The 12752-nt window shown below is 58.8% G+C and overlaps 1 protein-coding gene across 1 annotated transcript in view; it reads right to left on the reverse strand.

Moving 5' to 3' along the window:
* Positions 1-7719: 7719 nt before the first annotated feature.
* Positions 7720-12752, reverse strand: part of ATP2A3 (ATPase sarcoplasmic/endoplasmic reticulum Ca2+ transporting 3) — a gene marked incomplete at both ends in the record, with an annotated part of 29583 nt that continues 24550 nt past the window's right edge. The window contains 4 exons of the mRNA XM_082860129.1: positions 7720-7907; positions 8627-8744; positions 9262-9379; positions 9843-9976. Coding sequence (XP_082716255.1) covers positions 7720-7907; positions 8627-8744; positions 9262-9379; positions 9843-9976 — 558 coding nt within the window. The remainder of the gene's footprint in view (positions 7908-8626; positions 8745-9261; positions 9380-9842; positions 9977-12752) is intronic.

Below are 12752 nucleotides of genomic sequence, written 5' to 3' on the forward strand. Positions count from 1 at the left end.
AAATGGGGCAATAATGGGACTTTCCTCATAGGTAGAGGCCAGGGGACGGGTCCTGACAACACTGAGGACAGAGACATTGAGGCCACTCCTGCAGCCCCTGCCCTCAACCCCAACCCAGGCCCTGAAAGCAGGGGCCCTGGGGGCTGGGCTGGGGCAGGTCCTGTGTTAACTCTCCAAGCATCAGAGCTGGAGGCTAACTCCCAACCTCCCTCTCATTTTGCAGGTGAGGAAACTAGAGCTCAGAGAGGAGAAATGAATTGCCCAAGCTCACCCTGCACGGTACAGGAAGCCCCCGCTTGAAGCAGGAAGGTCTCCCTGGCCCTCCCTCCACCCAGGCTGGGTGTCCTCGGGGCTCCCCCACACCCCGCCCGCCCCGTCCAGGCTGCCCCACCCTGAAGGCTGATGGGAGTCTTCTTCCTGGCAGGCCTTTAGCTGGGAAATCACTCTGGGCAAGGAGCCAGGCCCCGGGGCTGGGAATCCCAGCCTCCTGTCTGAGTAGAGCTGCCTTCTAGACAGCAAGGGGTCCCCACAGAGGGCCCCTCCAGCACCCTAGCTCAATCCCCCCATCAAACAGATCAGCCTCACCCAACACAGAGTTCCCGCTAATCTCAGGCTCAAGGGTCTGTCCGGGGATGCTGCCTTCAAGAGGGGCTGGTGAGTACCACGTCCTGGCTTTTCTAAGGAAAATCCAGAGATGCTGGGAGGCAGAGCGGAGGTAGCCACATCCCCTTGGCCTGGTCTTGACCTCAGACAAACGGGCCTGTCCTCTTCCCAGCTGACCTCATGCCCTTGGAACAGCAGGCGCTGGACATGAACTGTTTGCAGTGGGGGTGAGGTGGATGCTGACACCGTGTCTGGGCCATCTCTGTGTTCCCACTCCACCCACGCTTCTCAGGACAGCACACCACACTTGGGAGGGCGGCAGGCACTAAATTGGGGTTTGGGGGAAGGGGAGGGGGAAAGGAAGGGAGGAGGAAGGGAGGGAGGAAGGAGGGAGGGAGGGAGGGAGGAAGGAGGGAAGCCAGACAGTCCTTCTCCAGTCTGTGTCTGTGCCCTTCACTCCGTCACCATGTTCTCCTCCTTCTCCCCTGCCTCCTCCTCCTCTTCCTCCTCCAAGGAGTTAGGCTTGCTGACAGACAGATGGACCTATGGACAGACAGACTTGCTTGGAACACACACATGTGCTGCTGTTACAGCCTCGGTTCTGACCCTGACACTCAGGAAACAGGATGCGCCGGAGGACAGTCTCATTTGGGGACGTTATCATAACCAAAAATGTGCCCAAAACAAAAAGAAATAAAAGCAATTCCATTTCTTTCCCCAAATTCCTTTTCTCGTGAATCACTCTGTGAGAGTAAGACAGGCAGCTGATAGGGTCGATGTCCCTTTCACCGGTTCTAAAGTGCATCTTTCCACTGAGGCCTGTGCTTTCCCGCCCTTGGCCCCCACCTCAGCATCCCCAGGGGCAGATATCCGTGTTTGTTCCAGGCATTTGGGGAAGTGAAGGAAACCTAGAATTCTGCAGCCTTTTCTTTACAGCAGCCCCGTGATGGAGGCTCAAGAATTGTCACTTTGCAGATAAAGACACTGAGGCTCTGGAAGTTAAGGGCCTTGCCCAAGGTCACACAACGATTAGCTCCCGTATCTGCCGGTGGCCGGGAAGGAAGCTCCCCAAAGTCTGAGATCTTGGCCCAGAGCCCACCCTAAGACTCCAGCCCTTCGGAGCCGCCAGACCTGCCTTATAAGCCCAAAGGCCGGATGGCCTGAGCGGGTATGGGCCGGGCCTTGTAGGGAGGCAAGGCAGTGCTGCCAAGCTTGGCCCCAGGATGACCTCCCCTGCCTGGCTAAACTTAGCCACTCTGTGAGGGTGGAGGGGGCCTGTGTGCCTATCCTGGAGGCCAGCCCGGGCCCTCAAGGAGGTTGGCACAGGCTCCAGTGGGTCTCCTTGGCCACTCAGGGTCCCAAGGTGCAGGGGCCATGCCTCTGCCCGGAGAGGAGCTCGGTCCAAGCTCCCACACCAGCTGGTCCAGCCTCAGTGTTCACACAGCCTCTCAGACGCTGTGGAACAGGGCCCTGGGCTGGCCTAACTGGACTGTCTAGGGGAGGGCAGGCATCCATGGGGAGGCCACTACGGGGGTCCCCAGGCTGGCTTCTCCTCACTGCCCAGATCTTGCATGGCTTCTCTGGCCTCTTCCATCCCCTACTAAGGGCCTCCATCCGGCTGGAGCCCCTCTGCCAGAGTGTCTGAGGCATCACGACCCCCTGGTTCTCCTCCATGCTTTTGGGCCATCTCCCCTTGGTTCTCAGCCTCTTCCTTCCCCTGGAATGTGGGGACTCTTTGGGGCTGGCCTGGGCCACTGCCCCACAAACACTGCGCACACACCTGGAGGCCCGCCCCCTGCCGACGCTGAAGCCACTACACCTACAGCAGCCGCGTGCCCGCCACCTCCTCTGGCTCCCACCTCTTTTCTCTTTCTTCTAAATCCAACTGCACTAAGGTATAATTTACATGCAATAAAATGTACCCATTTTAGGCACACAGTTAGATGAGTCTTGACAAATGCATGGCACTCCCCTCCCCTCCCCAATCCCTCACCCTTGAACGTTCCCTCCTGCCCCTTCGCTGTCGGTCTTCCCACCCCCAGCCCCCAGCAATCACGGATCCACTCTGTTGCTACAGCTGTTTTGCCTCTTCTAGAACTTCATGGAGGTGGAATCGCTCAGTATGGGCTCTTTTTGGTTCTGGCTTCTTTTCCTCACACCAGGGTTTTAAGCATCACGCATTCTGTCGCATACATGGGTGCGCTGTTTTCTATTGCTGAGCAGTATTCTGCTGTATGGACATGCCAGTTTGTTCATCCTTCCCCTGCTGATGGCCATTTGGGCTGTTTTCAGTTTGGGGCTACAATGAATAAAGCTGCTGTGGACACTTAGGTTCAGGTCTTTGCGTGGACACATCTTCATTTCCTGTTTTTGCCCTTCCACTTCTCCCAGTGCAGCCCCAATGGGCATCCATCCCTCCTGGGAGGGGTGCAGGGTGGGGGTCCGTAGGAGCACAAAATCCTGGCCTCTGGAGGGGACGGGGGAGGCCATGGGCATTTTGGTCACTGCCATCCCCGAGCCAGTGCGAAGTGTGCCGGGGCTTTCCCTGGAATTCCCTCCTGGGTCAGTGGCCGTGAGGTAGGAAACCTCTGTTTACCTTGGCCCATCGGGCTCCATGTCCTGTGGGCTGGACAAGGCCGGACTTGGGCAGGGCTGGGTGGGGATGGAGGCAAAGCAGGCCTGGCCACGTGCCCCAGAGGCTGCCAGGAGCTGGAGCCCGCCTGCCTCCTATGTAAGCACCCCAGGCCCATCTTAGCGCCGCTTGCTGCCTGTCCGTCAGGATGAGGGCCAGCTTGATGGTCAGATTTTCAGAGGGCCTCAGGCTCTTTATCTGTAAGATGGAGCCCTATGGCCTGCCGGGCCCATCTCATGGAGCTGGTTGAGGACCCGGAGACAAGGTACATGAAAATGCTTTGTGATCTGAGATGGATTTTGTTCAAGAGGGAATCCTTCTGCCTGCCCATCCCTGGCTTCTGCTGTGTGCTGTGTGTCAAATCCTGTCTCCTAAATAAAGCCTGGGAGCTCCGAAGGGTGGATCCTGCCTGTCTCCTCTGTAGCCTGCTTCCTGGACGTGCCATCCTTGCATTACACGGGGCCCTGTGCTCAGAAGGGCCCCGCACTTGGTGTATTGCTCTGCTGCCACTGCTAAGAAATTCTTAAGTTTTGAACAAGAGGCTCCCCATTTTCATTTTGCACTGAGCTCCACAAATTATACAGTTGTTCCTGCCTCTGGCCCTGTGGGCAGGGCCTGAGTCCCCTTCCGAGGGCAGTGAGTCCTCCTTTCAGAGGAGGAAATGAGGGAGGCAGGGGAACACGGCTCTTCCCTTCCCAGAGCTCCCACTTTTGGAGGGCAGGGTCACCTGGGCGAGTCAGGAGTTAATGTCAAGCAGCCTCACGAGGCCCCGGGACAGTGTGAGCCTCAGGAAGCCTCAGGGAGGTGCATTTGAGCTGGGCTGGGAAGGACAAGAGACGGATAGTACCTCAGGGAGACGGACCCCTGGAACAGCCAGGGCCGGGGGCCCCTCTGTGGGGAGCAAGTGACCCTTGATATTCAGGCTTCAGACCCAGCCCTGCCCCGGGGAGTCACGGGCCCCTCCCAGCCTCATCTCCCTGTGAATCGTGTGTAAAGGGCTTTGATCACATGCACAAACTTTCAAGTGCTGTACACGTGAGGAGAAGGCAGTCAGGCCTCTGCTGCGGGGGCGTGGCTCCCCGCCCCCTGTCTGAGGATGAGATCTCCCTCCGGCTGGCATCGGAGCCCCAGACCTTCACTCACTGCTCCTGGCGGAGGGGGCACAGGTGGTGGGAGCCCCCAGGGAGACACCGAGGGGGCAGAGGGGGGACCGCTCTCCAGGAAACACGCTGATGGCCCTCGTTGCCCCAGACACTCAACCTTTATTTCTCTACCAGACTGCACGTCAGCAGGTGGGTACAGGGCCCTGCCCCCTTCCGAGACCTCCGTTCCCCCAGCAGGAAAGATGCGGAGAATCTCTGGGGGCTCCAGGAAAGTCCCACCCAACTCTGATTCTCTCACTTTCGAGAGAGGGGAGGGCGGAAGTGTGGACGGAGGGCTACTGAACGTGGAGCCCATCTGTCTGCAAGGCGGGCCCAGGGGGCCTTTTGATTCTGGGGACCAGGACAGGGATGCGGGTCTTGATTTACACATAAAATAATCGCTTTGTACACTCTCTAGAAGGGGCGAGGACGCACGGCCATTTACTCACTGCTTCTTCTGCTCTTAGCTAATTTTCGCTGCAGGGGCAAAAGCTGAGTGAAGAGAACACTTGTGTCCCGCAAACGCTCTTTTCCCATCATCGGAAGGGAGGGAGCGGACGTGCCCTTGGGTAGCTAACCATTCTTCAGGACGTCCTTTCGGCCCATGGGTGTGGGGACTCAGGATCACGCAGCCGTGCAGACCTTGACGCGGCCAGGCGCTGGGTCAGGGTGTCAAGGCGCAGTGGTCAGGGACCCGAGGACGGCTCGGGTCTCGGGCGCCAGGGACACAGAAGGCAAATCGTCCTCCGCTTGGCAGAGCAGGCAGCACCAAGACGGGGCGTGCTCTGTCGGCTTGGAACAGAGAAACCTGAGCCTGGGGGTGTGCCGAGCTGCGGCAGGCAGGCTGGCCATCTCCCAGGAAAGGAGGTCCTTGCTCTGCCCCCCTCCCCCGCTCCCCTGTCCCTCTCTCTGAGCCTTCCACCCCCTGCACACATAAACACAAACAGGCGCAAGCCCTCGGGAGCTGACTCCGTGGAAGCAGAGTGGAGGGGGCTGTCTGCCCTCGCTGTGCACAGCTGGGCCTGGCTGTCCCCGCTTCACCCCGGGCCAACCAGGCCCCAGCCCAGGCACTGAGGGAGAGGCCAGAGTGGCTCCCAGGAGAGCTCTGTCTATGCAGAGACGCAGGTCGCCAAGGAAATGCCCTGTCTCCAAGGAAGGGGAAGCAGACTCCTGAGCGCCCTTGTGGATCTGGGGAGGAGGGCTCTGCTGTGGGCTTCTGGGCAGGCCCCGCCCGGGCTGTAGCTCCTGGGCCACAGCTTCAGGGATGAACTGCCCAGGAGGGCCCTAGAGACCTGAATTACAGAGCCCCCAGGGAGATGGAGGGGGACAGAGACCCCGGGATGGGCCTGGAGGTGGCCGCCCCGACCTCAGCAGGGCCCAGTGAGCAAGCAGGTGAGCGTGCAGGCAGGGGGGGTTCGGGGGGCGAAGGCTTGGGCACCATCACTCTGAGGTACACACTGGAAACGCCACTCCGCTCCCGGCACTCTCTTCTGGAAGAAAACCCGAGAGCGTGTTAAGATGTACGTATGAGAGCACACATCCACACTGGTTCCTTCTGTCCTCCTCTTTCCCTGGGACAGCCCCACTCTCCCATGGCATCTCTCGGTCGGCCCCCAGCCCCGCTACACCCCCTGGATGTCCCTGGAGCTTCCTTCACCCCACATGTTCCATCAACTCCCTCAGAGCATCTGATGCACATTACCCTCTTGGTTTCCAGTTTGGGGAACCGCTACCTACCATCCATCATGAGGTCCAGAAACCCTGGCCATCCTTTACTCCTTGCCCATCCCACATACCAGGCCTGCTATTTCACCATCTTCATCTCTCTTCCTCCACTGCCCCCACCAGGACTCAAGGCCTCTCACCAACAACCTCCTGTCCCTGGCATCACACTACAGACCTAGTCCATCACTCCCTTCAATGGCTCCCCAACTGCCATCAGAATAAACTCCAAACCTGCCCCATATCCTGAACCCTCCCAGATCGGTCCCCACTCAGTCTCTCCAGGCCTCCCCTCCCTTCAGCCTGGCCCACAGGCCTCCGCCTGACAGCTGAGGTGGGGTAGGAGGCCCCTGCCCCTGCCCCTCCGGGACTGACCCGGCATCCATGGTGCTTCCCAGGACACATCTCTCATAAATCATGGGGAAGCCACGAGCATCAGGCCTCAGCAAAACTTCCCTAAAAGGCCACCAGGCTGGCTTGGGAACGTAACAGAGTCCCCTGTCTCACCCCTGCCCTGTCTGCCTTTAGGAGGCCCGAGGGACTGCGGCTGCACAAGGCATAGCTGCCTGGGCTGCCAGCGGGCACACTCCACCCCACCTCTCAGATGTGGCCACAGATACCCAGCCTGTGTCCGTCCTGCGGGTCCCATGGCCACTCCTGAGAGCAGAGCACCACCCTCACGAGCCGAGCTTCACCAGGACCACAGTCAACATCTCAGGTTAATGGCGGAGGTGGAGGCATCTTCCGGGACCAGCTTACCCTGGGCTGGGCCTCAGTGTCTCCCTCCCAAACCAGCTTAACAAGGCCCACCAGCCTCCCTGCCCTGAGTCTCGCTCCCATCTACCCTCCATGGTCACCCCAGTCCCTCCCACGCTTCCACCCTTCTGTGGCTCTCTCTGACCTGAGGATAACGTCCAGGGTCCTTACCTTGGTGTCCGAGGCCCCTGCCACACTCTGGCCTCAGCCCTCTACCCTGCACTCCAAGCCCCAGCTCCACTGAAGAGGCCAAGCCTTTCGAGCCCAGCCTCTTCTCCACCAAGTTCAATCCTCCCCTTTCAAACCTCTGCCCAAACCCCACCTCTTCTAGAAACCACCCCCAACCCTGGCCCAGTAGGGGCTGCTCCCTCCCCAGTCCTTCCAACCTACCCGGTCCTGCTAGGGGCCCGCTCCCCTCCCCCAACCAAGCCAAATCCTCCATCATCCAGTAGCCAGCACTGGAACAGTGCCCAAGACATAGGCTTCTCCCATTGGCTGAGAAACGTTCTCACTTTTCAGCTTTCTCCAGAAGACGCGGAACCTCTTGGCTAGGGAAAGCTCTTAAAGACGAAGGTGCCCACGTCCCCCGGAGGATGTGGGGGACTTTGCAGGTGAGTTAGTGTGGTCAAGGTTGGCCGGCAGCCTTCCTGGTGGCCCAGCCCTGTGCTCCAGCCAGAGCTGGGGCTGCTGCAGACGGAGTTTCAGGTGACAGAGCCATTTCCCTGTCTTCACCTCCCCAGAAGCGCCCTGAGGGTGGGCCCGAGAGAACCATGCTGGGGCAGAATGCTTTGTCTGGCTTGGCTCCCCCTCCCCCACCCCCCGACCTGTGGGCTCCAACAGACCTTGCTTTGCCCAAGGCCACCTCTACCCTCGGCTGAGCCCCCTTCCCCCTGCCACGTGTGTGGTCACCCTCTGGACAGACCTGCGGTGGGCCAGCTTCTCCAGAGAGAGGAGGCCAACTTGTTTTAGCCTTTTTAATAACATAAAATATTTGCAGTGCCTGGGAGGGCTGGCCAGCATGGGAGATGGGGGCTGATCGGCTGCCCTGGCCCCTGCGGAATGACAGGCACGTGATCTGTTTATGCCTCCACCCCACCCCGCCCCGGCACCCTCCCCTGGGCCCGGGATACATTCCTGCCAGAGGTGGCCCTCAAGGACCCAGCTGCTCCAGAGCAGGCCTCAGCCATCTCTGGGCCTAACCCGGGACCCTCAACAGCAGCCTGGCCACAGACCTACAGCCTTGGCTCAAACTCCCAGGAACAGGGACTTTCTCACCCCTGCCTCCTCCCTCTCTGGGCAGCTCGGGCAGGGTCAGAATCACCCACGCTCTGAGCCCCTGGCAGAGGCAGGCAGGTGGACACCGTGCCCCAGCCTGCTCCTCCACTCACCGCCCCCCACGCCAACCCTGCCATTCTGTCCTCCATTCCCGGGTTCAGGCAGACCCAGAGCTGTGAACTCAGAAACAGAGAACCGCCTGGGAGACTGTGCTGAGAATGCCTGCATAAGATCAGGCCCGGTTCAGGGAAGTCAGAGGCCAAGCAAGGCCCAGAGGAGGGCACAGCAGGCCTGGCTGTGCAGGGCTGGTGGCAAGTGAAGACAGCGAAGCCGCATGGCTCTGAGCAGTGCTCCCGCTGGCGGCCCAGTGAGCCCAGGGCCCCAACCTCTGCAGCGCAAGACCCTGCAGACACTCACTGCAGCCTGGAAGCTGGGGTGGGCAGGGAGCCGGGCTGGTGGCGAGCAGGGTGGGGAGGGTCTGGGGCCTCTCACTCACCATCCACGTGCTTCCGGGACAGGTACTTGAAGGCCTCATCGAGCAGGATGACAGGCAGAGATATCTGGAGCACCACCACCCACTGGTGCCCACTCAGTGGGGTCACCTGGAAGATGAGCTGCGGCGGGGTAGTTCTGGTTAAAGGAAGGAGTGCCCAGAGCCCCCCAAATCCACTGCTTCATACACCCGGACTACAGTGGACTCCTCACGAGCACGTCTGAGATGCCTCTCAAGGTCCCACCTCCAGATGTGTCCCCCGTTTCCTCTGCCTGAGGTGCTCTCCCCTGCCCTCACCCAGAGGACCAAATCCTTCTGTTCTGTTGGGAAGTGGGAGGGTTTCTGCACTGGGAAAGGGCATCAGGTTTCCTCCTGCCCCAGCCTGGGAAGGTTCCCCACCTCTTCTGTTCCCCAAGTCTGGGGGGAGGGTCCCAAAGTGGGGGACACATCTGGAGGACAGTGGCTGGCCAGGGTCCCAACACAGGCTGCAGTCACAGAGCACCATCAGACCCCCCCCATCACACCCCCCAGGCAGTTTCCATCACGAACAGGCCCAGAAAGGCCTAGCATCAGAGGAGAACTAGGACCCTGTGACCCCAGGAGCCCGAGAAGGTGGGCAGGGCTGGGTGGAGACTCACAGGCAGGGGCGGCACAAGCAGGATGAGGAAGTGCAGGGCCATGGACATGGCCACAGCCACCAGCAGCCAGGGGTTCAGCCAGGGCGGCATCCGCAACAGCGACTGGTTCTCCGAGACGCTGCCAAGGGCACAGGGCGCTCACCTCAGGCCAGGATGCGGGCAGGCCCCGCCGTGGTCACCCACCCGCCCCCCCATGTGAGATGCAGCAGGTGGTCTGGGCCTCGGCACTGCCCTTTAAGGACGGGAGAGCTTCTGGGAGGCCAGTGCCGCCGGAAGGTGGATGTCACTGCTGCCCTCTCAGCCCCCAGGGGCCTATGCTGGGGCTTGGACGCCCTTTCTCTGCCCCTCAGACCCAATCCTGGCCCCTCTGTTTCCTCACACCTCCATCAGCAGGTCCACCAATTTGGGCCCCCATGGGTCCTCAGAATCCTCTTCTGGACCCTCTGACCCCCCCGACCCCAATCCTGGACCCCCGAAACCTCAGACCGCACTCCTGGACACCTCTGACCCCAATTCTGGGCCCCACTGACCCTCAGCCCCCATCCCTCAACACCCTCTCCAGGTCCCTCTGCCCAGCCCACCTGTTAAGGGCGTTGCACATCTCAATGGTCACCAGCACAGACAAGGCCATGGTCGTGGGGAAGCGTGACTCAAAGACCTCACATTCAGTGCCGGCAAAGAGCGGGTTGTCCTCTGAGCACTTCAGGAAGTTCCTCTGAGGGCCCCCAGGTGGGGTGGGGTGGGGTGGTGGCAGGGAGAACAGCGGTCAGGGGCGGGGCCAGGGCATGGGAAGAGGGAAGCCTCACTCCGCCCTCACCCTCGGCTCACATCTGAGGACTCAATACAGCCAGCACTGCCGCTGGGAGGGTCCAGGGAGGGTGCTCGCTCTCCCAGGATGGGGACAGAGGGGCTGCACTGGGCCAGGGAGAAGGGCAGACCGTTCTGGGGCAGGGGGGTGGTGGGACGGAGGGGGAGCAGCTGGCATTAGGCTGGGGATGGACGGCAGGGGGCCCTGGAATCAGGGGGTGGGGGCCTGAGTATCCGAGGTACAGGAGTGCGGGCGGTGATTAACTGAGGCCACAGAGTAACATGAGTAAACGTATATGAAAACTGATCAGTAAAATTATACTTGAACAGAATTCACCCTTGGTGGGTAGAAGAGGAAGGTTACTGGGGCCCTAGTCATGATTATTAAATAAGATTCCATTCACACCTCCCTCCACTTCTGCTGCTGAAATCGAGCTCTACCAGACCTGCCCTTTGCTTACGACGTGGCCTAACTCATGGCCAGGTGCAGGCTTGCTGCATGGCTTCTTCATAATTAACAGGGAGCTCTTGGGGCTCAATAAGGGAAGTGGCCCTTGCCCCTGCAGCCCCAGGGGAGTTTTCTTCCTGCCCATAAACCTGGCTCACAGAATCTGCTGTAATAACATGCTGAACTGAGGACACTCGTGAGAACTTCCGTCTTGTTCTCTTCCGCACCACGGGGATAAGCATGAACGTTCATAACCGTTAAACAGCTCTGTTCTCCAACAATACAAATCTGGCCTCTGGAATCTCACCTGAACACAGTGATCCTTTAAGCTAAAAGTTCAGAAATGGGGGGGGGGGGGACACATGCTGTGAAAATAACTCTCAAAGAGAAATCTGTAAAGTGACCAGCTGTCTGACCTCTCTCCAGGAAATCCATCCCTCATTTCCCCCTGGGCAAAAATGCGGGTAAGGCGACTCTGTCAGCCAGAAGGGGCTGCTGGCACTTCCCTCTCTCGTGCAGAATGCAAAATTGTAAAAGACTATGGCTTGGCTAGATTTCTTATTTTAACAAAGAGATGGAGAGTCTTATTTAAACGAACAGTGGGAATTTCTCCAAAAACCAAGGTCCGGTATTTGGGACAAGTGCATGTTTTTATTTGGCACTGATCACAGGCCAGAGAAAATGTCCTAAACTTTGAACCCACCCACTGATCAAGAGGACCAAATGCTCTTGCCAGGCCCCATCTCCAGACCTTAATGGTAAGGACCTTGCACATGCATGTACCCACAAACGCAGTGCACACACCTCCCACTCGGGCATGTGTGTGCTTGCATCCCTATGCCCGTGCACGGGAAGAAAATACAAACAGGATTGAAACAAACACCCTGCCCAGTTCAGACCTCCCGGGTTTCAGCCGTGAGCACCTGCCACACACGCATTGTCCCCAGGTCGTGGGTCACAGTGAGGCCTCCTACATTGTTTATTAGAAGGTGCTCAGGGCTGGAACTTCTGCCTCACAGATGCATGGTGAGCAGCCCCCGAGGGGTGGGGAGGCTGCTTCTTTGGGGGAAGCCACTGTTCTGCCTACTCCTTCCCTTTGCCTCCCTGGCTATTTCCTATTCACCTTCACCTGCAAGGCCCCCTCTGGGTTTCATTAACTTAACACTTACATAGCTCTTACTATGTGCCAGGTGTTGGTCTAAGTACTTTGTAAGTATTGAATCATCTTAGCCCTATGAGGCAGGGTCTATTATCCATTTTATATGGATGAAGAAACCAACAGAGAGGTTAAGTAGCCTGTCCAAAATCACACAGCTAGTGTGTGATGGAACCAGGGTGGGAACCTGGGCAGCCAGGATCCAGGATCCACTCTGCTGCTTTTACTCAGTGTTCCTCCAGGAATCAAAGGGGGCTCTGGGCACTTCTCCTGAAATTCCAGCACCTGGAGCTGAAAGTTCTCTTAGGTCTAACTCTTGGCCATCTCTGAGTTCCACAGCCACCTGCCTTTTCTCTGCGGAAGCACTTCTCGCTGTGAAATGTGGCTGCCCATTTCCGTGGCTCTCTCCCCCACCGGACTGTACGCTCTTTGCAGAGGCTTTGCCGGCCCGGTCACTGTCATCGCCCTAACAGTTTGTGCCTGGCACAGAGTCAGTGCCTAATAGCTGTTTCTTAACCAACTGGATAAATGAGAAATGGAATGACCTGAGGACAGTTGGGAAGGTGGCAACAAGGGGACTGGGGACTGACTGGTAGTGGGCATGGGATGTGTGTCTAGCATGACCCCAGGGGATCCACAGCACAAAGGCTGGTCTGAGCCATCTGCCAAGGGCTGCGGGGCCACCAGCCTTTGGGACAAGGGTCTGGGCCCATGCTCTTCATTGCTGCCAGGAGGGAGAGCCCCATGTGCTTGAGGGCTGGTGGATGGAGGAAAGCATCCTCAGGCTGCCTCTACCTAGGTGTGAACCCCTGAAAGAGCCCTCACGCTGCCCTCAGGGTGGGGAAGACTGTACTCCCCTGACACTCCCAAGAGTGGCCAGGAAGTCAGGGTCCCTCTCTTGAGCTCTTCTACCTACAGGAAAGTAGCAAAGTCAGGCACAGTCAGAGGAAGGAAATTCCACATCCCCGCCTCTCTCCCCTTTAAATGAGAAACCCACAACTGGCTTTGCCGGAATTGCCGCGAAGGTTCTTTCAAGCAAAGGAGATGCACTGGCTGCTCAGACAGAAGGACTGACAGACA

Source organism: Leucopleurus acutus (genome assembly GCF_964270905.1).
Source record: "Leucopleurus acutus genome assembly, chromosome: 19".
NCBI lineage: Eukaryota > Metazoa > Chordata > Mammalia > Artiodactyla > Delphinidae > Leucopleurus > Leucopleurus acutus.